Below are 26,101 nucleotides of genomic sequence, written 5' to 3'. Positions count from 1 at the left end.
CAATGTAAAAGCAGGCCACCACAACATTCCTCCCCCGTGTCGTTTCGTGTGTGGTGAATCAGCTTTACATTTCTAGCTGTGACAATTCTGCACACTGTCTCTGCAATGTGACCAAATGGCACGGCACATTCAATGGTGTGTTCATTCAAATGTAGGCCGATAGCTCCTTTTTTAATTCAAAAATGAATTACAAAACTCCTAGGTTGGCTTAGATTTGAGAAATTGTTAGGAACAGTTGGAGCTGGAAAAATGGCATGGAGCTAATGTCAGTGCCAAAAGACAGCACTGTAGCCATTACTATCCACTGCCACAGCCGAACAGTGCTACAGCATATTGTTAGAGCTCACTGTAACAATACAACCTTTTGACTGCAATGAATGTGTGCAGTGCGGGCACAGTCATTGCTTTTTCAGAGCTCGCTTTTGTTGAGACACTGGCATGTGGCATCAGTACATTGATAATAAATGTGATTTGCTTTTTGTGGCAGTTGTTTACTGCTATCTTGGTAGGCTTGGATTGGAGGAAATTTTTTATTTTATTTTTCTGACCTTCAGAATTTGCAGAGTTGGCTCAGAATTGAGGCCGGCCTAGATTCTATTAGATACGGTACATAGAAGAAGACAATAAAGATCATGCTAGTGCCCAAACGCATACTGTACTTTTCATGTGAATGTGAGCTCTCTGCAACATGTACAACACTGACACTGGCCATGTCTATCGCAATTATGTTCTCTGCAAACTGGATATCTGTGGAGTGGACACTTGGCACTCAAAGAGAGCATGTATGCAGAGCTGACGTTCAACAAGCAACACACACACGTGAAACTGATAACTAGGCCTACACTCAAACCTGAGATCAGGAGGCATGCAGAGCCCTACAGCCACGTTTGCGAAATCGTTGCAAACTGAATGAAGCCTGCTTGCCTCAAGAATGGACTCCCTCAGGTCGTCAACAAACTTGCACCGGTCGTGCTCATTCCGAGCATTCAGGGTCATCAATGCCCTGTCGTCCACTCGCTGGGTCAGGCTGATCCCATGCGGGTAATCTGCAGGCAAAGGGGTTAAGCACAGCTAACAAAACACTGAAGCCTTACTACGCGTCTTGGAGCAACGCCTTGCCACTTGCGGTCCACAACACGTACACAGGGGAAATGGGAGGTGCCAACTGCACAAGGTCACGCTGAAGGTTGTACTCACAGGGTGCCTCGAAAAGGGCCACGTTCATGCCGCACAGGGGCAGTGACTGTCGGAAGGCATACTGGACACTGTTTTTCTTCTTGCTGAATATTTTAGTCACCTGGGCAGAGGAGACGTCTTGTCACAGTCCTGGCTATCTTTTGCATGACCCTGCCTGCCACACGCACAACTCAAGCTATACATAGATGGTCAGTGGGAAAATAAAGCTAAACTTGCAAAACGTTAAATCACACACCGAATAAAATATGTACAGTGGAATCTTGTTGATACATACAATCTTCACAGGAACCGGAAAATAAAACGCATAATCTGAAAATCGTATTATCCGAAATACATTGCTCCTGTAAAGCACTGCTCAGTAAGACATTGCTGGGAAAAGAAAAAAAAAAAAAACGCATTTATCCCGAAAAACGTATTATGCAAATTCGTATCAAAGATTCCACAGTAAGGCTTTTATTTGCTATGGTCACATGATCTTCAAGTAATCTTGGGAGTTATTTACAGATACCAACACTAGAAAAGTTCTGCCAATTCCTACATTGTAAGCTCCGTTCTAAAAAATTCATAACCGCCCCAAGCGAAAAATTTTGGGACTTGTTATGGTCAGCTCACAGCAGGTGTGCACAGAAAAAATGCCTTTCGGGAAAATAGTGTGGTAGGATGAAGCATGACAAGTTTGAATGTGTGCTTCGCTAAGGCCTGCCCTTCATGCAATTTAAAAGAGTAAGAATCTCCAGAGCACGCTGTCTAGCAACTACAATGTTTACTTCTCACTGTGTCTTCATGGTGACAAGCAAGGAGAATCTGAAGGACCTAAAGAAAACAAAAAGGACATGTCCTATGTGTCAGTGGACAAAATTAAGCCTATTTCTTTCTGTAGACTATGCTAACCAACATTTTCTTTAAACATAACAAAGTTCTAAGAAGCAACAAAGCTTATTCATATGTTAAATTTGGCATAAGTGTAAAATCAAGCCTATTGCTTTCTGCACCACCCCCCAATGCTAACCAAAATATTTTCTTTACACATAACCAATGCCTCCTTTACTAGATGGCTGCCGCGTCACTGGCTTTCCCATTGGGGCAGCGGTTCCCTTACAATAATAATAATAATAATAATAATAATAATAATAATAATAATAATAATAATAATAATAATAATAATTTTATCCCTACTGCACTTGAGAATTAATCGTATTTAGTGAAAAACTTCACAAATGAGATATAGACAGTTTTATCGGCGAGGAGGAACATGGCCTTGAACCAGCGCGCTACGTCGTTCTCCGCCTTGCACTGGTATGTGCGGATCGCCGTTTCTCCCAGTGGTAGCTTGCAACGGTAGCGATGGTATTACAAATTAGTACGATTTTATTGTGTTCTGTCTGTGATTGCTGCGATGTCAGATGACTCAGGGTTAATGGGCTACTACTGTGCTGTATTCGGTTGCAAACATAACTTTTGGAAGCGACATGAAGTGCACCTTCAGCCATGGCAACTTCGTGGACTCCGCCACCGCGGTTACAGACAAACGTCCGCTTAGGATTGCCAGCATAAACAGAAAGGACTTGATACCGTCAGCTTCGTCACGTGTATGTTCTGGAAATTTTCTTTCCATTGAGCACACTGCGACGAACATGACACCATGATCAAAATCGGATATGAACGGAAGGCGCGTATTCGAGTCGGTCAACTAGTCGAATGGACGAAGTCAACAATTTCTTCGTGCCCGCACATTAAAGTTTATCTGTTCAAATGTGTTCCAAGATTATCATGCTTGGAAACCAAAGTTCTGGTAGAAGTTGGCCGAGGACGTATTACAGTTAAACCTGCTTATAACGAACCTCCATATAACGAATTCCTGGATATAACAAAGTTTTTCTATTTCCCGCCATGACTCCATAGAAGCACATGTATTTGAGACCTCTACGTAACGAAGTGGCAGCGGGAGACCCCCTCGAAATAACTAATTTTCCCTGCCGACAACTTAGAGATTTCGCCCCAAATTTTGTCATTTTCGCACGAGCAGCAACCGGAAGCACCTTCTCCGCCACGACGGAATGCAAAGCGGCGGCGTCACGCTTGGCGCGCTCGAATTGGCGTGCGAGTGTGCGCGAGGCGGGTCTGCATCCTTTGACCGGGCAATCTTACCGCCGCGGGCGCGACCTTTCCCCCTTCCTTCATTCAAACCTGATCCCGCCGCTTGCTGCAGCTGGCCTAGCCCGCCGAGCCGGTACTCTCCTTTTCCAGTTGACGCTGCTGAAGGAAAAAAAAACTTTTTTTTTCAACGCGCTGGCAGCGCTACTCTTTGGTTGATGAGGATGAGTGCTTCGACGAAGAAACGCAAGATATTGACTCTTCAGGACAAAATAGTTACGGAAAACGGGTGCGCGTTACAGAATCGAGTAAATATGGTAAGAGTTTCTTTTTCGAATTTTCGTGCCGAACCTGTATATAACGAAATCCTCTTTATAACGAAGTTTTTGTGGAATTTGCCAATTTCGTTATATCCAGGTTTAACTGTATTACGATTCTGAATCTCGCTGGCAAGCTGTCTGGCCGATGTTTTGCATTGCGCGCTGTATTACTTCAGAGAATAAAATAGCTGTTGCAGAGAGTAGTTTGTTAGTTTTTCAGCTTTCCTAACACAGAGCAGTGCCTGAGAAAGGGCACCTCGCTGACTTACACGAGTGCGCATATAACTGCACTCGTGAGGAAACTCGTGCAGGAAAGCTACCAAGACTTATTTCCTCAATGCTTCATTAGTTACCTTCATTGGGATGCAAGCTGGTGCGTCACACGGCATGGTACACGGAGACATGTGTGATTGTGGTCACCTGAGTGACATCTTAATAGAAGGTAAAGGCTAGACATGCAATGATAACACAATGCTCGTATATTAAGTGTTGACAACGTTCAGACTTGACTTGCTTACTATGTATTTCGATCACGGGTAGAGTTGTGGCAGTGCTTTAGGGCCTGGCCCCGTTTGATATTGCGGCTATATCGAAGCCCAACGCTTAGTAACGACACGCTAATAACTTTCCCAATCATAAAAACTTGTTCTCAGGCAAACCTCTCAGGCAAATGTGAAGAATTGCAACTCGTCGTCAGCGCACATCCGCTGTACACCTTCCAGCTTGATCCCACATACCAGCATGGCGGTGTAATACGCCGGACGATACACAGCGCTGTGATCGCAAAAATGGCAGTGCACTCGATGAAACAGTCTATAGCTGCCAACTTTTTTTGAGCAGAAGATATCAGTGAACATGTCAAAGTGCATGCCAGCCACACTCACCAGCAAAAGGTCATTGAAGAGAAACACTTCGCGCTGATGAACACCGGGGCGCTCTTTCTTATGAACATCATAGACCTCGTAGAGACGACAGTAGCACACCAGACGACGATGGGCAAGAGCCAAGTTCTGCACACAAAGCCACCACCATCCGTTGAAGCATAGCCAGAACAGTTGGGCTTGAGGACAAGTGCGACAGCTTACATACCCGCCAACCTAGCAACATGAAAATTTGAGAAACCGCTGCTGCGCAAAGATTCCACCCCCCCCCCCCCCCCAAAAAAAATGTTTTTCCACCATGTGAAACGCTTACATTACAGGCGCACGTGGTACACAATCCATACTTGTCACTTTTCCACGAAGTGACAAAGCACGGAAACTCAGTCGTGTATGATATTAGAAATACTTGCTTGTACTTTTTGGCTTCTGAAAGTGCCATCGATCGTTTCCAACTAAACTCGACGACCTGACAAGGCCAACTGAAACCTAGGAACACACGATCATTTAATGACTGGATTGCTAAAAACAAGCGAACCAGCCTGTAACGAGCCAATCTGGAAAATCCAATATGGCGGTGCCCGTCATTTACTCGCATTCATGGTAGTGCCGGCGGCCGCTACTTCGATTCAAGGTGCATGCTGGTGACTAACTGCTTCCGCGCTGCTTTCCCACATGGTTATAGTACAGAGCGTAATAGGATTGCCGTGCTGTGCTGTGGCAGCCACTCTCCGGGAGATTTGGCAGGTATGAGCTTATATACAATGAAAGGTGTTTTATATGTGACTGCATGCGTCAAGAGGCTGCGTTCCGAGCTTTTCTCTTCCAAGAGAATGTGCTACGCTTCAAATGCTGGTTTACAGAAAGAATGTGCTGCGAGATTTCCATTACTGCATACCAGTGTTGTACACGTTCCTCTAAAACGGGAAGGAAAGCTCGTTCCTCCTTCCTTCCCAATCTTGGAACGAGTTCACATTACACTTCTAACATTGGAATACGTCGTTACATTAACGTTACATTTGATTTTTAAAAATTAAAATATGGTGTTGAATAATCCCGCGGCAAAATAAAGTGAGCAATCTAAAACTCACATCAAACTACCTATATTATATGAAGTTGAACATCGCCGGTGGCAGATTATCTGGAGATAAAAAGAATCCAAAGAAATGCTCCTAAACGAATTCTTTTGCAGGCAGCACCGGACATACTCCAGATTTGTCTAACCTGCAACTTTGGTGCTCATCTAATACAAGTACAACACATACGGCACTTTCTACTTCGGTCTTCAAATGCGCAGTCAGGATACTGTGCTTCAGATCTGCAAATAGAAAGTTGCTCCCATGCACCAATATCCTCCCGAGACCCGGACACAACTTGACATAATCGCTCTTCAAGGTGGTTTTTATTGCCTACTGTTATGTCATGAACTTGAAAAACAATTTTTTAAATTTGAATACCACAGATAGATGCCAAAAGCTCCGTCTCCATGTACATGAAAAAAAAATGACTATCTCCGTTATCTCCTCATGTTAGCTGTGGTAAAAACTACATTTCATTGTTTAAACGCTGCGGTGAAGATGGAACTACGTGTAGTACATTGCCATATTGCTGCCGCGTCCAGTATTTTCACGCAATCTCGGTGACTTCGAAACACGCCTCAAAGTCTTTCGGCCGTTTGGGATGACAGAGAGGTCTAGACCAATTTATTGTCAAATTTCTTGAACGCGGATGACAAGAATATGAGTAAACCACTTCTTTAGAGTGACACATGCACCGTACTTCACACCCAGAGAGAATATTTCAAGGGAGAGAAAGAAAGGGTTAAGGAATGGGCACTTGAAGACTATAGCATCTAAATTCTGGTGCAGAATCTTGAGGTACTAGCCGCAGTTTCTTTTTCTTGTCTAACTTACAATGAATGCTCAAATTTACACTTAGGGCACCATGACTGTACTTATAGGCAGAGAAGGAATGAAGCAGTACCCCACCACCTAAGTGTTATTCTTGTCAAAAATTCCAACCCCAGACAATTTTCACTTCCTCGCACAATCTCTCTCCCTCACACACACACACACATGCACACACCATGTGCATGTATCCACACAAACAAACAAAACTCCAGCCAACCAACAAAAACAGGGACACAGCAGGATGTGTGCCTGCCCTCTGTCCACAAACCATGGAACGCCATGTAGCACATGTCTAGCTCCAACTGAAAATGTTATAGCTGACAAATGTGGCACCACTGAAAGTCACACTGCAAGTGAACCGAGTTCTGCAATCATACCAGTTGCTAAACTCCCAATAAGCCCCATGTTTCAATATGCAGAGAGTAATTGGCGAACAATGCACATTGCCTGCTGATTATTTTTTCACCCATGCACAACAAAACTAAATATCAAGTGACACTTTTGAGCACAACAATAAAATAAGACCCTGGAATACACTGTAATCAAAGCCAAATAGGCAGTACTTTCAATTGGCACCTTTTAAAGGTCTTCTCACTGGGTTTGGCCATTTTTAACAAACAAGCTTAGCATATACATTCTGCACAGCCAATCGTGTCTGCAAAGTATTACGGCACTGCGAAAACCTCTGAAATTTCAAAGCAAAGGCTGCGCTCCTTCACTCTCGAGGCAGCGAGCTGTCAGCTAAAGAACCCCCCCAAGGCCACATGCACACATTCTTCTTCGCAATGCCTGTTTCGTCATGCACCATGACCAATCATCCAATGCAGAAGGCACAATGCCACAAGAAAAGAGGTGGGGCTTTTGCTACAGTACACTGCTCGGCTCCAGTGCAGGAGAAGGCACGGAAGGAACAACACTGGGGAGAACTGCTAGAGGCAGAGACAGGGAGTGTCTCCCATTGGCAGTGACGCTCCCCTTCTGGTGGCATGATAACAAGACAGCTAATCTCCTCCAATAATGAACAGATTTGAAAAATTAGTTCGGCGGAACTCTTCCGAGACGGCACTCTACAGCTTTCAGTGTATATAACCATAATTTGCAATGGGGCCTGGTGAGGGGCCCTTTAATGTAAAGAATTCTTTGTTGTACATCAAGCACTTTGCAGTAGGCAGGCTGTTCCTGTCGTGCCTCATACCAGGCCTCTTCGATAAACAAGTTTACGTCTCCTATGGTCGGATTGAACCAGGGTCCCCTAGCAGAAGAGCCCCCAAGATTTATCCCATAGGCCACAGATGCATCTATACTTCTCTTATGCGAATGGCAACTAGTGCTTCGAGACGACTGGAGTGTCCGTGACGTTGCATAGCAACAATTTTCCTAAAAAAGCGACAGCACATGAGTACCTGGGCCCGAGAATAACCGTCAATCTTACGACTATCCTTTATGTGCGTCACATAACAAGTTGCTTAAAAAAGCAAGAGCGCACTCTTGTGGCAGCTGACACTTGAGACATCGTGACACTGCACCACCTTCGGGATTGGCCCACTTTCTCCAGACCTTCCCTTGTGGCAGCTCGAGCTTTGAGACTCAATGGGACACTTGCATTGCCTTCGAAATCAGCCATGGTTGTAAAGAAACAGGCTGTAACGCTTTTTCGATGGAGTAATACAGTCGAGCTCACTTATAACGAACCTGAGCGTCACACGGCGTCCGTTCGTTATATCCTGAAGTTCGTAGTAAGTGGACCACAGCTAAATAATAATAATAATAATAATAATAATAATAATAATAATAATAATAATAATAATAATAATAATAATAAAGTGCTAAACATTAATTTTTTTCTTTTTGCAAAAAAGTCCGTGATGCTCGTCTGTTTCTACAGTGCACATCCGATGAGGGTGGTAAAATATTTAAAGCGGAAGCATGTTCTTCGCCGAGGTGCTTGGCATAGACAAGTTGCCTGAGACCCTCGATGTAGCCCATTGCTACAGGCGCGCTTATGAGTGCCGACTCTGAAGTTTCATCGTAATCCCTTCATCCGCGTCACTCTCGGCCCGTACTTCACGAACGATGACTCGTCTGTGCACGGTTTCACAATGTCAGTGTCTTCACCAGCAGGAATAAAATCATCCCAGCCAATGTCATGGCCCCTCATGTCGGAGTTGACGACGCGCTGCCACAAATCGCTGCCGGACTGAACCTCTTCGGAAGCATCAGGCTCGCCATCAGATACTAAGTCGACGAAGCCAGCCTTGCGGAAACAGTTCTGCATGCAAGCGGGCGTCACCTCTGCCCAGGCCGCCTTCACCATCTCAACGGCTGAATACAGTTAAACTCGAAGCAGCAAGTTGGCGGCCGGGCGGTCAACAGTGATGAGCAAGCGCTCCACAATGCGGCGCCAATATGAAGCCTTAAAGGCATGTATTATGCCTAAATCAAGCGGCTGCACTTTCGAAGTCGTTTTGGGCGGCAGGAAAAGTTGAGTCACTGCCATCATGAGAAGTTAGAACGTGGTGCGCTGAGCATTTAAGCACAAATAGCACGCGCCTGCCTTGCCTCTACATGTTGCGGTCAAACCCGCCCAGCCACTCTGCAAATAAATCACGCGTCACCCATGCCTTCGCATTGTGCCTGTAGCGCAGGGGCACATAGTTCCGAAAACAACGCAGCTACCCCCGAAGCCTTGCTGCCTGGCGGGCACGGTTGCTCGGGCGGCACGGAGACAGTGCGTGTTGGCTGGGAGAGGGTGTGCCTGCGGGGTGACGGTAGCTTGCTTGAGAGGGGCACGAAACAGGTAGTTCAGCTGCGAGGAGGCTCAGGAAAACAGTCGGCGCGCACGAAGGTGTCGGAAGCCGTCGTTATATCTCGCATCACGGCACCGGGTTTACGCTGTCAGTTTGCTGTAACTGATCGGCAGAGCTCAAAGACGTTCGTTGTACGTGCGACTTTGTGCCATTGAAATAATGTATATTTTGATGGTCGCGCGAGTTTTGTTCATTTTAAGCGCAAGTTCGTCTTAAGTGGGGACGTTATATGTGGGCTCGACTGTATCGAAGCCATCTATGCAGTTGCAGTCACTGCCTTGCTGCTGTAATGACACGCCCAGTTGCTTGCATTACACAATCATGCTGGTCCATTTGGTAATACTCTGCAGAACGACAAAACGGAGTTGGATAGCCAGCTACCTGAAAAATGCTTCATACAGCGTAGATTATCACGGTGCAAGGGACCTGTATATTTTTTCTGTCAAATTAGCCATTTCAAGCCCAATTTAGTAGGCTATGGGTGATGACGAGTGTTATCTTGTCACTAGCTGGTGTGGCACGTCAGTCAAAACTCCCCACAGAAAGAAAGTACCCACGCATACCCATATCACAAAACAGAGTTCGGTAACTGGTATGAAGGATCAACCCACCGGTCGCTTTCCAACAATGGACTGCTGCACCTTGAGCACCTGGCTGACATGATCGGAACCAGGCCGGAATGGGTGCACCTTGATGCGCTCATAGATGCCTGCCAGCATGTCCCGGTCCAGGTCCCGGCCTTCGTCCACCCCTCGCAGGTTACGGACGTAGTCTTCCAGCTTCATGCGCTTGTCGGCTTTCACCGAGGGCGTGTGTAAGTCAGTGTTCAGTAGCACCACTGAGAAGGCCAGGACAAAGAGAGTATCGGGACTGGCCAGCTTGGCCACAACATCCGGGTTGCAGCGTGCGTACCGCTGGCTGAACACCTCGACTAGCCGCTCAATCTTCTGGGCCTCCCCTGGTAACAAGAAGTGGCTCTGGAAACGCCGGAGGGCCAGGTCCACCTGTGGCAATGGTCAGTACAGACAATTCCTTCACTTTAACTCATACAAAAAGATCACAGCATAAAAGCAATGCTAACCTTGCACATACACAAACTTAAAACCTAAAGAAAATATTATGGCGACAAGCAACCACGTAGACCAGTAAAGTCTCAGGCTCTCGCGGGAGAGGAAAAAAACCGACACCCGATCTCTTAGCGTAGCATTTTCAATTTGTCTCGGAACGGTAGCGCCCGTGCAGGTGCGTGCCAGCCGCTCGTGCCTCGTGCAGACGCGAGCGTCAACGTAATTATCATGCGACGCCGATGCTGCTGCCGCTACAATATAAAAGAAATCAGTATTTCCACATAATACTGTATACAGTGGAACCTCGTTAATACGATCTTCACGGTAACCGGAAAATAAAGTATCTTCCGAAAATCGTATCATCCAACATATTATCCAAACAAATTGTATTATCGGGAAAAGAAAAAGAAAAAACGTATTATCCCGAAAAACGTATTACACAGAATTGTATCAACGAGGTTTCACTGTATACTATATAATACTAAGGAAAAGCCAAGTGATACAATAGTTTTTCGTGTTAGTTATTATTACTGACTGGCATGTCAAGAACCTGAAAAACCCATAATTTTCTCAAATACCACCGCTTGGTACACAAAGCAGCATTTCAATGTACGTGGAAAGTCAGTCTCCACTAGTACATAGTAAAAGTCCCCTTTTTTACACCTATATACAAAGTGATGAAGATGCAAGAACACGCGGTGGATTACGTCCATGCTGCATCCTGGACTGCAACATCAACTCATGAAACTGAATACATACAACAAGGGCCCTTTTCCTCATACGTGACAGTACAACAAACTCGTACCAATCGGCAGTGATTTTTTTGAAGACTGGTGGCAACAATTAAACCACTGACATAAGGATCTGCTTCAAATCTGGGGTGAACCAATTTTTTAATTGGTTCTCACTTTATTTTAAAAAGATATTAAAGACAATATCCATTTTAGTGAGCAACAGATCTCAAGGGTGTCTCAGGCTCTCAAATTGCTAAGCATAAGCAGCAATGCAGAATTTGTCAAAGCTTGAAATTTTAATAATAGAGCTTTGACAAGGCAGGGATGCAAGTTACACTCGTTTTTGTTTTTATAATTTTCCCTAAATTTAATTATCTCTTAAAAAGAAAAAGTGGTTTAATCCTCACATATACAGCTGGAACAAAGAATGTTGTACTCGTGGTCTGTTACCCGTAACGCATGTGCACTTGAACATAACTTTTAACGAAACCTTCCACTACACACTTAGAAGCTTCGAGTTGCGTACTAGATGATGGCAAAGGCACTTGCCTGCATTCCGGCGAAGTCCAGCTCTTCGACAAAGCACTCAAGCACACGGGCATTGAACGGACCCTGCAGGTCACCCAGGTACTCGCCAATGCGCATCTTGCTCAGGCCCTTGCGCGAGATGAGGAATCTGGCTACGGCTCGAGGGCAGGGGTCCAGGAAGCCGCGCTCCACCAGATAACGGATGCCCTTTTCAGGCCGCTTATTGAACAGGTTCAGCCCCACCCGGTACTGGCGCTTGCGCTGCGCCTCGCTCCCCTGGGAATGAGCAGCATGAGATGGGAATTGAATCTGCTGCAACCAGATAGTGCAGGGGAGCCAGAGTTTCACTCATCAAACTTCGCCTATCAATGCTTTCTCAAGGTGAGAATACTTGTTTTATGGTTGGCAACTTAAACTGGCCCCTACAAGTAAGGAGATGCACAAATCACACAAGCCACAAACAATGTTTAAGTCAACCATTATACAGGTGGTCTGTGTTGATTCACAGCTCTGGGTCACATGGCACAATTTCTCAGGGTTCCTGACGTCTTCCCGATGACACAAACGGCGAAATTGGCAATTTCCTTTGTTATATTGAAATTCTGCCTTTTATGCAAAACAAGTACAATCACCGATAGATTTTAACAGTGAAGCTGTTTAGCTGAAGGTAGTCCGGTGGTGTACGCCCGAAATGTGAGCCGATCCTGGAGGTAGTGCAGAAAGGGTCCAAGCGCAATGGCACACACCCCTGTGAACTAGTGAAGCTGTTTAAGCTCGAGGATGGTCCGTTGAGTGTATGCCGCAAAACCTCCGCCTGGCGATGAGGTCACCATGCATCGCCTAGCAATGCTTCGCGCCAGCTGCGTAAGCCGTGAGGTCATCCCACGCGCCGCATCGCTTCGCCTTAGCTTTGCAGAGCAATGACGTCACCGCACCATGCGGAGTGGTTGCCGCGGCTGTGCAGAGGCGGAGCTAGGTCGTGACGTCACTGCGCCGACCCACGGGATATATAGCTCCGCGTCGCCGCCGCGGCCACACAAAACCCCGCCGTCTCTGCACCGAGCACATCGCCGCGAAGATGGGGCGGCCGAAAAAGAGTCACTCCCGTAGAGGAGGAAGCACAGCGCGAAAGCCGCCGCGTTGTTACTCGAGAGCGAGTGAGAAGACTTCGCTGCGATCCTGAATATCGCACCGCCAAAACGTTGGCGATTCGCAGAATATCTGGAGTTACGAGCCCATGAAACCGAGCAAAAGCGTTCCGAGCGTTCAGAAGCGTCCCGATACTTTAGTGACCCTAGTGTTTGTTGCTCCTTGGGCTGTCGATGATTCCGGGGTGATCTTGCGCAAAACCGTGACCGAGTCTTGAAGCATAACCTCGCAAAAACTTGCCTGAACCGAGATAAAGCTAAGTGAACCAGCTTCGCTGTTTGCCGTCTTCCCACCACTAGTGTGAAGCTGCCCCCATTTTTGTTTCTTAGAAAGAAGGGGCCACAAGGTTTCCCGAATTAACGGGCAAACGCAAAAATCAAATTTCAATGTGAAATTCATTTTGTTGAATTTGAGTCGGTGACGAAAGATACACAATTTCATGCAGTGCCGACATCGGTGGAACAAAGCAAAGCCAGCCACGCTTTTGCCTCTACTCTGCTCCCGCAGCCAGTCACGAAAAGAGTCACGAAAACTCACGAAACTTAGACAATCACGAAAAGAGTCGGCAGCAGGGAGCGAATGCTTCGGCCGCCTTTCGCTTCAAACACTCGCATTTCCAAAATCTCCAGTTAAATTAAAAATGAAATTCTGGGGTTTGAAGTACCAATACCATGATATGATTATAAGGCACCCCATAGTGGGAGACTATGGGTTAAATTTGACCACCTGGGGTTCTTTAATGTGCCCCCAAAGTACGATACAGCATAGACCACTTATAACGTAACCGCTTATATTGCAGGACCGGATATAATACAGTCTTTTCAGGCTCCAGTTAATTTTCCCATAGCACTATGTATACGCGTATCGCTTATAGTACAGTTGCGCGACACGAAATACCGGTTACAGTGCGGCTGCCTCGAAGTTCGGCAGTCAACCTAGACGGCAAATGCCCCCCTCAAGCCACAAATATCGTATTTACTCGAATCTAACGCGCACTTTTTTTCCGATAAAACAGGTCCAGAAATTGCGTGCGCGTTAGAATCGAGTACAACCCTAAATCTGCGTTACCATATAGCCGTCAGCATTTCAAAATGGCCGCCTCGCACGCACGTCGAGCCTAGCTACTCTCGAGCCTAGCTACCGTAGCTTCCTCCATGTGCTGCTGACACGTGCTTAGGCAATAGTCTACCGTCAGTCTTCACGTTCTGTGTCTGTTCTATCAGCATGAAGTACAAAGTTCATCATGATGCCGCATTTAAAAGGAAAGTGATCATGTGTGCGGAGATGGACGGAAATCGGGCCGCATCACGGGCGTTCGGAAAATCCGAAACTTGCGTTCGGGACTGGCACAAACAGAAGGAGAGGATTTTCGCCAGCAAAGCAATGCGTAACGGTTTCAGTGGACTGAAGCAGGACGTAATCTGCGACGATCCACTTCGGCGATACGATCGCTTTGGCCCTATCTTGAAAGCAATATGCGATGGGGAAAGTCCGCCGCGCGCCGTATTTTCGCCACTATAGGTCGCATCGAAGTGAGAGGCATGATAGCACGAAGGTCGATTCGCTCGCCGTGTTTCGTCACTCGAGCGTTTTGACAGTTCGTTTACGCGGTCAAGAAGCGAGATGTGTTCATGTTTGCTGGTGCGCGCACGACACCGTGCTTGTTAATTTATTTAGTAAGCGAATATGGAACCTAGAGCACGGTGACAGCGACGGTAGAAATGCGCCTGGAGTGTCCATTATCGCAATAAAATAGTTGTTTAGGTTATAGTGCGGTACCGCTTATAGTGCGGATATTCGCGACTCCGGCGACTTACGTTATAAGCGGTCTACACTGTACACAGGTGTTTTTGCATTTCGCCCCCATCAAAATGCAGCCGCCGCGGCTAGGATTCGATTTCGCAACCTCGGGCTTAACAGTGCAGAATCTCCAGTACTAAACAAGCGGGAGGACAGAGCACATGATGCCCATGCCTGCTCGGCAGGCCCACTTTTTGTGCACGCAGCAGATTTACGTCACACCTGGGCTCTGCAGGTCGCCTCAACCGGAGGCCACCTAGAGGCCAAGGCCTTCAGATCTAGTGTCTGAAATTGTTAATCAAGTTTTTTCCTCCTCTCTAAACAGGGCACGCAGGCCATGGCTGCTGACAGCCATGCGCAGCCACGGCGGTGCTAGAAAAGGAGACTAGGTGACAACCTGCCCCCACTTCTTCTCCCCCTTCCCTCATGCATGCTTGATCGCATAGACCACTCGAGCTAGGTCCCCCCACCCCCCCTCCTTTTTTTTGCCCGCGCAGGAAGACAAGTCATAAAGGAACCATCCTTCGCGGCTCACCCTCTAACGCTTTCACTCACACCCAAAAGATAAGTGGTGCCGGGAGCGATAATATTTTATTGCACTTGAAGTTTATACGGAACATCACGTTGCTCTGCTTCTCATAGCGTTGTGCAGCGTGCGATTTGTGAGGCGAGATAAGTTAGCAAGCAGCCATTTGTAATTCAGACAATTTGACCACCTGTGTATGGTGAAGTTTCCATTTCTTGCCTCTGTATTGCTTCGTGGCAGCAGTAAAATTTGCTTACATTAAAATCGTGTATAAACACACTTCATTATTGAGGTTCTAAATGCATTGTGTTTTATGGAAAAGAAGCTACAAAAATGTTAAATACTTCGTTATTTAGAGAATTTCGTTATACATTGAAGTTTGCTATATCGAGGTTTAACTGTACTACATTTCCTTAAGCCACACACAAAAGCATCTTAAAGGGCCCCTATCCAGGTATGGCCATTTTGAGCTGACAAGCGCAGTGCATACAATGCGTGCTAACCATCGTGTCTGCTAAGTATTACATTGCTAGGCGCCATGGAAAGAGCTGAAATTTCAAACCAAATGTCATTTGGCTTTCTCCTCGCGGGCACCACGCTCCAAGCCGGAGGGCTGAGTATAAGCACAAGTGCGCCTACGTACATGTCTATGCTGGTCACGTCGCTCATAGTGACACGCGACTTCGAGAAGTATTCAAGGCAACGTCTGTTTTGTATAATCTGTTGCTTCATTAAAGTACAGTAATCTCTCATAATAACGAAATCGCTTAACTCAAAATACTGCTTTATTCTAAATTCTTACGGTCCCGACCCAAACGCATGCATTTTAAAGCCGCATTACCCGAAGCACACAAAGAGCTTGACCCGCTTAGAGCGAAGTGGCGAGCGGAGGCATCCGCCGCCGCCAAGCGGCGGTGACCCTTTTGGAGCATGCAGTGTCAACTTAATACCGCCGACGAATTAGTCTCATGCAGGCACAGAACAGGCCACAAAAGTACAAACCCACGACCTATGACCGACTAGTTACGGGTACCAAGAGAGTAACGAGTGGCTCCCATCTGTTTACTGCAGAGCGAACGGAAGCTGTCAAATTCTATGGTGCAGCGCGCCTGAAATGTTAATCTCAGCTCGCAATCAGCATTGCTGGTGTCCCCGTGATAGAATCGACAAGAAAATGAAGTCTGCCTGACATTTTGCGATGCCAGAAAACCCGTGGTCTCTTGGATGCCGAAAAGTGGCCAAAAGACCGCGGGCTGACTTGCATCGTAGCATTCCATGGGGTGCTCTAAATAAGCAAAGTTTTACCGGCTCTAAAGAGCACTTCTGGCACTGAAACATGCCGAAAAGCACAAAAGAAGTGTCCCTCCAATTATAAGTTCCATGTTCGACGCGAGGAGCTACGTTAACAAATCGGGAAGACGACTTTGGGAAAGCCGATGTAGAAATTTGCTCGCTGCTCGCCATAAACGGCCTGCATTGCAATAAAACACCGCCCCTAGCTTCGTTGCACTTTTCACGGTGCAAATCTACCGATAACTTGCAGAAAATACAGAAAATGCAAGCGTCGCCAGCTGTGAGTCAGGCTGCCAACATGGCGGGTCAACGCAAGCTGGTGTTTCCCCCGCGATTTTCTTGAGCCAGTCATGCTCGATTTGTGCTATCCGACTTCAGACAAACGGTCGAAATGCTTGGTAGGGTCATTGAATTTTGTTCCTAGACATTTGTCAATGGGGCGGACGCGACGGTGTGCAAACACCGACACTCGAACCGTAGAATTAGCACAGTGTCGTCGACAACGGTGTACTGAAAAACTCCCCTTGGTGAAGTGCCAACTATGGTGCAGACGCGAAGTACCTATGCCTGCTGCGAAATAAGGTTAAATGCATGAGCAGCCACAGCCTCGTGCAATGCTTGGTCAAATTAGAGCAGGGGTTGCTCGTGCCCAGTAAGAACTTGAAACAATCAAAACTCACTGCCTTTTTTGCACCTGAATAAAGTTTTGCTTCACTGAATACATTGTATTTTGACTTCCTCACAGTTGTTGGCACAATTAAAGCTCAACTGCTTAGCTTTTCTCGAGTGGTCGCTTAGATCGAATTACTGCTTATAACAAAATCTTTTCGCCGTCCTGCTGACTTCTTATATCAAGGGATTAACTGTATAGAGAAATAATAAAACCTACAAACCGTTTTGTGTGTATTTGTTTTATATTGTATCAAGAGATGTACTTCCGTTTCGTCTGCTTGTTCCCATGTCGTGCAGTTGTGCGCGCAGACAACAAAACTCATTTTCTACCGTGTTCCAGCGCACGATCATGCTCTGTGATCCGCGTGGGTCTGCCTCAGTGTTCATGTAGCACTGACTTTAACTGGTAGCAGGTGTTCACGTGCACAGCGCGCATAACGACACAAACGCAACAGCTTATGCGCGACACCATCAGCGGAAGTGCACCACGCAGCAAAAAAGGAAGAGAAGAAAAAAAAGAATATATATATATATATATATATAAGGAAAGAAGACGAGGCCAGGCCGGTGATGTATGTGTCACGCGATCTTCCAGCTCCAGTATGGGACAACGAAGGGAAGGACTTTTGCTTGCGGAGGCTATATGGGGCAAGTGGAGAGAGTGTCTATGTTGGCGGTGAAGCTCACCTCCTGAAATCATAGGTTCGTGACACTGAAACATTTCTATCTCAGCTATTAATGAACCAATTTGAAAAAGTATTGCGGTAGAACACTCCCTAGAGGGCACATACCAACTTCCAGCATATAACCAAAATTTGCTACATGGCCTGGTGAGGGGCCCTTCAAAAACCTGTTTGTCATATGAAAGATGCTGCTTAAGTAATATTAAAACCTTCTCAACTTTTTAAATATTCTAGATAGCACGAGCTTACAAGTAACAAAATATTAACATAGAGATTAAAAACTGATCCAATAAAAAAAGCTTTTGTCGCCACCCAGGAGAAACACGCAGGCAGCCAGCACGTGCAAACCGATTTTCTTTAAAAAGAAAATCTTTGCCTCTTCTTTCGACTTTTCACTGCAGCTGTCGCTGTCTTGCACACCACATTGGAGGTGGTCAGAGAGTGCATATACATGGCATTGTTACAATGCCCTCTGGAGCTCCCTGGGCGTTGCCACAATACCCTCTCGACGGCTGTAATTATCTGCGACTCTCCACAAAAGCATCACAGAAACTGCAGCGCTTACTTTTGTACAAATGTGCAATAGTCCAGAGGGAAGGTAGATAGAACGGTAGAGAAGAGGTAGGGAGAGGAGGCAGAGAATGGGTAGAACCGACATAGCCACAAAACGAGCGAAAAGCCTTGCCACTCTTCGCACGCAACTCGCATATATGTGGGGAGGGCACGAGGGGGAAAGGAGATACAAGAAGGTAAGGAAACGCTACTACTAGACACTGCCAGCAGTTGCAGATATTATGGACAAATTTAAGTTTAACCTATTGAGGGTCAATGCCGTAATACACGGCATTTCGAACAAGTCCCAAATGATCAATGACGTATATTTACAGCACCGTCTGTATGTTTGAAAAACACAGATTTTTTCCATTTTTTGTTGCCCAGCAAGTGCTGCCACCCTGAGTGGATACAGGTAATTTTTTTTATTTTTTTTTTTGTGCCACAGTTTCCTGGTTTTCATTCCACTGCTTTTTTTAAAAAAGACCAGCATTTCAGCAACCACTCGTGCAACCACACGTGCACGGCGATTAGTTTCAGTTTTGTCTCGTGGGGCTGTTTCCGTTCGTTCCACTTTATCTGTTTCTAATCTCTCAAAGGGTCACTGCTAGGGGCTCACTTGTCTGTTGCTCACAGATGTGCAATTACATCTGTTCACAGGCGGGCGCTGGTATATACAAATGATGCCGCCATATACAAACGACACTGCCATGCCCCACTTTCTTTTCTCGAGACTCAGCTAGCGAAAACTGATTGCTCTTAGTTGGTGACAGAACAAAGGATTACTGCAAGTTTCAGACTCGTTTGGTTCTTCTGATGGGCGCACAACGAAAGAGTTTTCTTGTGTGCGCTCACATACATGGTTCAATTACGCTATGGTCGTGCACGCCAGTTTGCTCTGCTGCAAATGAGTCGAGCGGGCGATCCCTCCGATGCATACTACTACCTAAGTGCCGATATATTTATTTCAATGTATCTTTTTTTTTAAATTCTTATTAGTATTTATGGAAGCCCATCTGTATTCATGAATATGCAATGCATGTTTACCTACGGGAAATATTTTTTGACACTTTATGGTCACTTTAAAATGCCTAGTGGTCAAAATTAAAAACAGAGCCTGCCACTGCCGCATGCCTCATAATCAGATTGTAAGCTTGGAACGTAAAGCCCCATTATTTAATTAATTATTAGCACTTCTGCCATGATGTAACAACGCCTCAAGCAAACATGTCTCACTGTGCTCTGTGTACTATGTAGACAAACACAAGAGGTGGACGCAAGCATTGCACTAAATGCTGAAGAACTTGAGCATTCACCGTAAACATCATCGCCAATTATTGTCAATCAATGCAAACAGCACAGAAAGCATCGCTTACATCGATTTCCACAGAGCATCAGACCTGCATAATTTTTTTTTTCTTTTCTTTCTTTTGACAGTGTAAAACAACACTCAAGTTCATAAAAAACTGAACAGTAGAGGCATGTGGGCTACCAACCTTAGAGCCCAAGGAGTCCTTGGGACTACCCGGACCCTGATGTGGGTAGAGCAGAAGCACGTCGGAGGCGGGTGGTGAACACGAGTAGGCCGGGCAGTCCACACTGTCCTCACTGTTTTCTGAAATGTTGCTGAGCCGCTTGTCCTCCGGCCTAGCTGAGGGCAGCGTAGGCTGGCCACTACCATTGGCCGGGGCTGTAGCCGCTGCTGCTTGGGTTGCCGAAGCCTGGCATCAAGAAGGGAAGCACATCTCCAGTTCAACCTCAAGTCCAGCAGGCAGGTACAATGCAGCCGCTTAAAAATAAGGGTTCCTCCCGCAAGAAAAATGAACAAGAAACAATTACACCACAGCTCCCATCCCTGTTATCTGTGAGAATGCTGTGGCCATAAAGAGAAACCAAAGGGAAATATTAAATCGAGCTAGATTGAAACATTAAACTTCTGTAATAACTAATTCATCATTTGCAGCAAGAACAGAGCCTTTGCAAGCGTGAAAATGATTAACAATGGAAAACGAGAGTGGCGCCACCTGTCTAGTACTATGGTACCTCTCTGGTGTGACACATGGCGTGACATCAGGTCACCACCGGACTATAGGTCGAACCGGAATATAGGTCGACCCCTAACTAACTAATTCTAAAAATGAAAAAAAAAAAAAAAAATCTTTTTCAACGGCAAAAGTACCGAAAGACACCCTTACCTTTTAACAAATGCGACTCCGCCGGTTGCACAATGGTGACAGTATTTAGACGAGGGTCGACTTTTCGCAATGGTTTTTTGAAAAAAGTTCGACCTATATTCCAGTTTTTACGGTAGAAAAGCGGGAGGCAAGCGATTCAAGAAACGCCGCCAATGCGAGTTGAGGGAGGAGTGGCTAATTCGCAGATAGTGCCAGAGGTGGTGACGCGGAGATTACGTCACAGTCTCAGTTTTGGTGAGGCCAATTCAAATTGAGGTGCAGCAGCAGGACATTCGATGGCAGTTTTCTATGCAACACAAAGGTGTATAGTGGCACCCAGTAAACGTTGATAGACTTTGTGGGGATGCGCGACTCTCACGTATCCCCTGTTGTGGTTTTCCACGCATGGCTCCCATCTCCTGTAATCCAGCTTTGCAGAGTGGCTTTACGGCGACGGCGTATTGCGAGAGATGGCGCTAGTGTTGAGCAGCTAACGCCACCTAATGGCGGGGGTTACTTGGGCACAAAAGGGAGAAGGCGCTTCCTCTTCGGCGTGGGGTTGGCGAGCAGCACGCACAGACTCTTCGAGCGTGTGCCGGCCCACTTCGTGGGACTGTCCCGAGAAGGCTTAGGAGCACGGCACCGGAATGGACGGACACGGATCGGTGGAACTCGCCACTGTTCGCGTGATCATACACATGAACGATTGGGCGGTAGTGTTTAGCATAGGGCGAACGTTATCTAAGGAAACGAACAGGCGCACACTCTAGCTAGTGTTGCTGGGCTTGGTCGCAGTGAGTCGGACTTCCTCGATTTGTCGCGCGCCCATGTGAATGTTCTATGGGTAGTAATTCGGTTAGCGTGCATTAGTGTATGAAAGGTGCAATAAATGCCCTTTTGTTTGTTTGCACTACTGTGTTGTAGTTCCTTTGTCCGAAGAGCCCGTGTGAGACCCCACAAATTCTAGACATATAATCTAAGCTAATGACAGCTTTCTAATGAAATGTTCGGTTATACAAAAGAGAGTGTCACACTCTTGCAGTTAGCAAAAAAATGTCTCAGCCACTATGGCAAAAAGCACATGAGTATTACTTGCAGGTCCCAAGATGGCTGGGGGAAATGATGAACACTCGTGGTTGGGTAGTGGTAAGAAGTACCAAGGAGTGGTACACAAGAACCAATAAAAACAGGCATCCCCTCTATCTTGCACTAAAACAGCTGGGTAAATCCTGTTAATACTTCAAGGTCAAGTCATAAAAATGCCAGAAGAAAATTTCTTTCATCCAAATGTGCTAATTAAACCAAGAATAAGGATAATCAATGAAAAGAAAAAAATATTTAGCAGAAACATTGACAGCAATAGGTGGGCAATAGCAGGCAGAGTACTGGAAGTGAGCTTCGCGCCAAGCCACCTATGGTTTCGTGTAGAACTTGTACACAGACATTTCTCGTTAAATGTGAAACACTCGCATTTTCTCTACATTACCTGTGTGATACCAGTGCACCTGGGGATTTTGCATCGGTCTTTTTCATTTGACCAGGCTTTTAAAGAAAGCGAGTTGTGCGTTAAACTTCTTCCTTGTCCTGTTCCTGCTCTAATCCAACAAATGATGCTTGATGTCTGTCATTCAGTGTTGCCCAAAGATATTTAACCAGAAACTTTGGACTTCCCAAAAGTTAGCAATAAAAAATATTTCTCTGGTGTGTTGCTTGTAGGCAGCATTTGTCCGTAAAAGGTTAATACAGTCGACCCCGGATATATCAAACTCGAATAGAATTGCGAAGTAGTTCAATATATGAATAATTCGAAATATAAAATATGACTATCTGAAGCTTATCTGAGACCTCCGCACACCTGTCAGTTTCCCAAAATTGTAAAAAGCCGGAACTTATCAATATGCTTCCCCAAGACCATGTTGACCGCCCGAAAGTTGGCTTATTTCTTGCTCACGAACGTTGCAAGTCGACTGTGCTGCGGAATAGTTTTCACAACGCTAACCCTAAACACCCTTGTCGCCCAGACAAGACCGTGGTGTGTCTCGCGGGCGTCTATGTGCTTGTTGCACGTTTTTATTCGTGAAAAGGTAGAAATAGCAAACTAGCTGTATGAATATGCGCCAAGCCACCATCAGCGCACTTGTACTGCAAAATGTGGGTGAACGTGCTCAGCCGCGTGTCCATTACAATATGTGCCATTTAAACAGCCGATCGTCATACGTGGGCAACGAGCCAGGAAGAGTGTCGTGCCGGGTTTTGGAACCGGCTTTCTGTTGGAACCAGTCGTCCTCGCTTTTCGTTCATCCCAAAACTCCACGCGTCTCTTGCGTGCCACTCAGGCCTCCGACACCTTGCGGCCGGTATGGACTCTTCCTTCTCAGCCGTTCCCCTCCGACCCCTGTGCCGGTGACTGCTAAACCTACACATGCACTGTTTCAAAAGTGCCGTTCAGCTTTTCAGAACATTTGAGGCCATTCCCACTGACATGTAACTGCACGTATATGAATGAAACGCGTTCAGCGTGGACCTGCACAAATTACACAGCAACGAGTCTTGCGCGCCGTGACCACAATGGGTATTTCTGCAAAATATGGATGTGGCGTGCAGTAGTTTTGTTAAAATTCAAACTAACGTAAAGATCCATCCAAGTGGAAGCTGGGGTCGGACTCATTTTGGCTGCTCGCAGAATCCTAAAATGCCGTTCATGGAAAGCCTTTGTCTACAAGAAGACAAGCCACACGGCGCAGCATCTCCAGTTCGGCATTCCATGTGCGGTGCCACTCAGCAAAAATATTGAGTGTCATCCACACTTTCTTGAGGAATGCTAGCAGACCTTTCGCATTCTTGAAGCAGAGTGGCAATCTGCTCTTGCCGATAACGAACGGCCGCAGTTTGCATGAGCCATCCATATGGGCAGTGAGCTAAATTGGAGCACCCTACTCTTTTTTTTTTTTTCCATGGCATGTACTGCCTTCCAGATTCAATATTTTGTTTAACAGCAACTGTGAAAACAGTGCCCTTTCAAATTTGTCGACATTGAATATTCATCCCGACGTAAGAAGTGATTGTGTATTAGCTAGGAGAAGCGCACTTGCAGGGACACGGCATGGCGCTGCGTTCTATATATTGAATGTGTCGGAGGATGGGAGTTCGATGTACGCGCAGTACATTGGTATACCTTTGCATGTTTTCCAAGAGAATTTTACAACTGTTTGATATAGAAAATAACTCGATTTACCCAAGTTTAGGATATCTGGGATCGACTAAGATGGCATATGCAAGTGCAAGAGGCACAATGCCATACACTTGTTTTTTGTTGGCTGCAAGAGAATCATGCGTGAGGGTCACCACATTACAATTAAAACAGCAGGATTTAGTTAAATATTTGACTTCTCAATTTCGCGCTTTCTTTATTATCATGCTTGGCAGTTATGCATCGTAATGAAACACACAGCACAAGCCAAATACAAGTCTGCGGTGCGCAAATAGTGCAGTGCAGATAACGCACTGCACCATTTTCTCAGCCATCATGTTCTGTGCAGCTATTTACACTACATGCTTCACTATTCCAAAACAAATCCTGTCAAAACATTGTTTTCTAGCAAATTAGTCCTTAGACAAAGAAGACAATAAAAACGAGAACTTAGATATTTCTGTATTTCAGTTTTTGTAAATGTGAAGAGGGCACCAATTCAGAGAACTCTTGCATATGATTCACCCTCAAAAAGAAAAACTTCATAGTTTTCTCTGGCAGAATACCGACAAGTCAACTTATTACAATACCACATATAACGATTTATTGGTTATAACGATGAGTCAACTTAAGGGTATCAACTTGTGCATAAGGGCTATGAGGAAAAAAAAAAACATAGCAATATGTTATTCACCACATATTGAATATAACGACAAAAATTTTGCCTTCTGGATGGGGTTTTCCACTCAGAATAATGGGGACATTGTGTTGGTAAGTTCCCCTTAAACAACAATGTTGAGACGGGGTGAAAAGTTTGCCTATGTGAGTTCGTATCTGCCGCCATTATCGTGCAGCGTGTCCCACCCGCATGCCGATTGCGAAAGCCAAAAGCGATGGAGGGCATTGAGAGTTGGCACAGCACGCCACAAGATATTGCCAGCTGCTTTGCATCTACATCGCCCATGATCGTGACCCACACGTCCAGAGAAGAGGTGAGAAAAAAAAAAAAAAAAAAAAAGAACGAAAAGCAAACTTGCGCCCACCTTTTCTACAATCCTCTCTCTCAGCGAGCGCGGAAATGTGCGGTGGAAGCAACCCCGAAGCAGCAGACCAGCCCAGTTAGTAGAAGATGGCGCTGACAAAGCACATAACTGTCACTTAAGACGAAGCTGCAAATTTTGCAAGATTCAAATAAGTATGAGCTTGCGCAGTTGATGATATAGCCGATTCTGAAAACCAGGAGCGCAGCGCTGCGATCATGAAGGCTGGAACCAGTGGCTATGCCGATCAGGGAAAAGGCGGACTTGTGTGCCAGGACGGAACCCCCACGGGTGAAACCAACACGGTGGAAGCCACTGACATTACCGAGCTCTGGGAGCACGTCGCTACTGACGATGAAACAGGTGGAACTTATATGGAGGAGTTTCTACGCGCAGATAGTGCTGCCTCGTTCTGCAGAGATTTCTGAAGGGGCAATCACTGTCGCGACAGACTGCAGCAATGTCCAACGGTGCGACGGCGACGACAGCAGTGGCAGTGACAATGAGATTAACAATGGCTTGTCTTTGACACTGTCCTCTATGTTCGCGCAGCAGCGGGACGTGATGCACACTGTGTTTGTAAACCTGACACTCCTGTGAAAGCAAGTGCAGATTTCTGACCATTTCAGTGCACCTAACGCTTGATATGCTGTGTAGAGGGACAAATAGTTACTTTTCACGGCCTACTTTCTACAACATGTATTTCGGAACTACGAAAGCATAATGACAGCTTTCTTTCTTTTTTTTTTTTTTTTTTACAGCAGTTCAGATATAGCAATGATTGGTTATAAAGATTAAATTTTTCGTTATTGATATCATTATACGGGGACTGCACTGTACATGCTTGTGAATTCCCACACAAGTGCTGAAATGTGCAGTTACCTGCAACCAATGTTGTAGGCTGACTAACCCTCATAACATGAAGAGCCTGATAATATGCACTTGCCAAACAATTTCTTTTTAACAGTGTCATATAAACCACACATGCCAGGTTTTGTTAGCTGCCATGAATAAACAGTCACAATAGATGCCTATTGTCTTCTGAACCAGAAATTAGATCTGCAACAATTTATTCGCTGCTGACAGGCAGGACAGAAAATGAGCTACTATAGGCTGCCAGTGCTCCATTAGCTTTACTAGTGAAACAACACCCCTCTTTAACAAAAGTGAAATATGTAAGCTTTTGCAAACGCAATGTCAAGGCAATTCAGGAGATGTTAACTCAATCAGTACCATGAATATTTCACTGCTGTGAAGAATAATAGAAGTGCAGCACTTATCCCGACAGCTGGCCATATACTCAAATGCCTCTGATGTTTTAGCGAGCACACTCCTACTACTGTTATTCATGCCCATATGCACTGTTCATGATCTAGCATGAGACTCTATAATGCATATTTGGCACAACACAGATTAGTCGACCATGGTTCTACGCTGGAAAACCATTGAATGAGTGCATGCTGTCAGTTCAGCTCACATAGGCACCT

General features: G+C 45.8%; 1 protein-coding gene across 3 annotated transcripts in view; it reads right to left on the bottom strand.

Annotated features, from left to right (window-relative positions):
- Positions 1–708: 708 nt before the first annotated feature.
- LOC119434563 (IQ motif and SEC7 domain-containing protein 1) overlaps positions 709–26,101 on the bottom strand; it is a 34,388-nt gene continuing 8,995 nt past the window's right edge. For all 3 annotated transcript variants that reach the window (XM_037701703.2, XM_049659531.1, XM_049659530.1), the window contains exons 4-9: positions 19,707–19,931; positions 11,557–11,811; positions 9,818–10,210; positions 4,496–4,621; positions 1,198–1,297; positions 709–1,046 (exon numbers count right to left, since the gene is read on the bottom strand). In XM_037701703.2, coding sequence (XP_037557631.1) covers positions 724–1,046; positions 1,198–1,297; positions 4,496–4,621; positions 9,818–10,210; positions 11,557–11,811; positions 19,707–19,931 — 1,422 coding nt within the window. In that variant the 3' untranslated portion in view covers positions 709–723. The remainder of the gene's footprint in view (positions 1,047–1,197; positions 1,298–4,495; positions 4,622–9,817; positions 10,211–11,556; positions 11,812–19,706; positions 19,932–26,101) is intronic.

Source organism: Dermacentor silvarum, unplaced genomic scaffold, assembly GCF_013339745.2.
Source record: "Dermacentor silvarum isolate Dsil-2018 unplaced genomic scaffold, BIME_Dsil_1.4 Seq13, whole genome shotgun sequence".
NCBI lineage: Eukaryota > Metazoa > Arthropoda > Arachnida > Ixodida > Ixodidae > Dermacentor > Dermacentor silvarum.
Note: the sequence above shows the minus strand (reverse complement) of the source record. Positions and strands in the feature narration are given on the sequence as shown.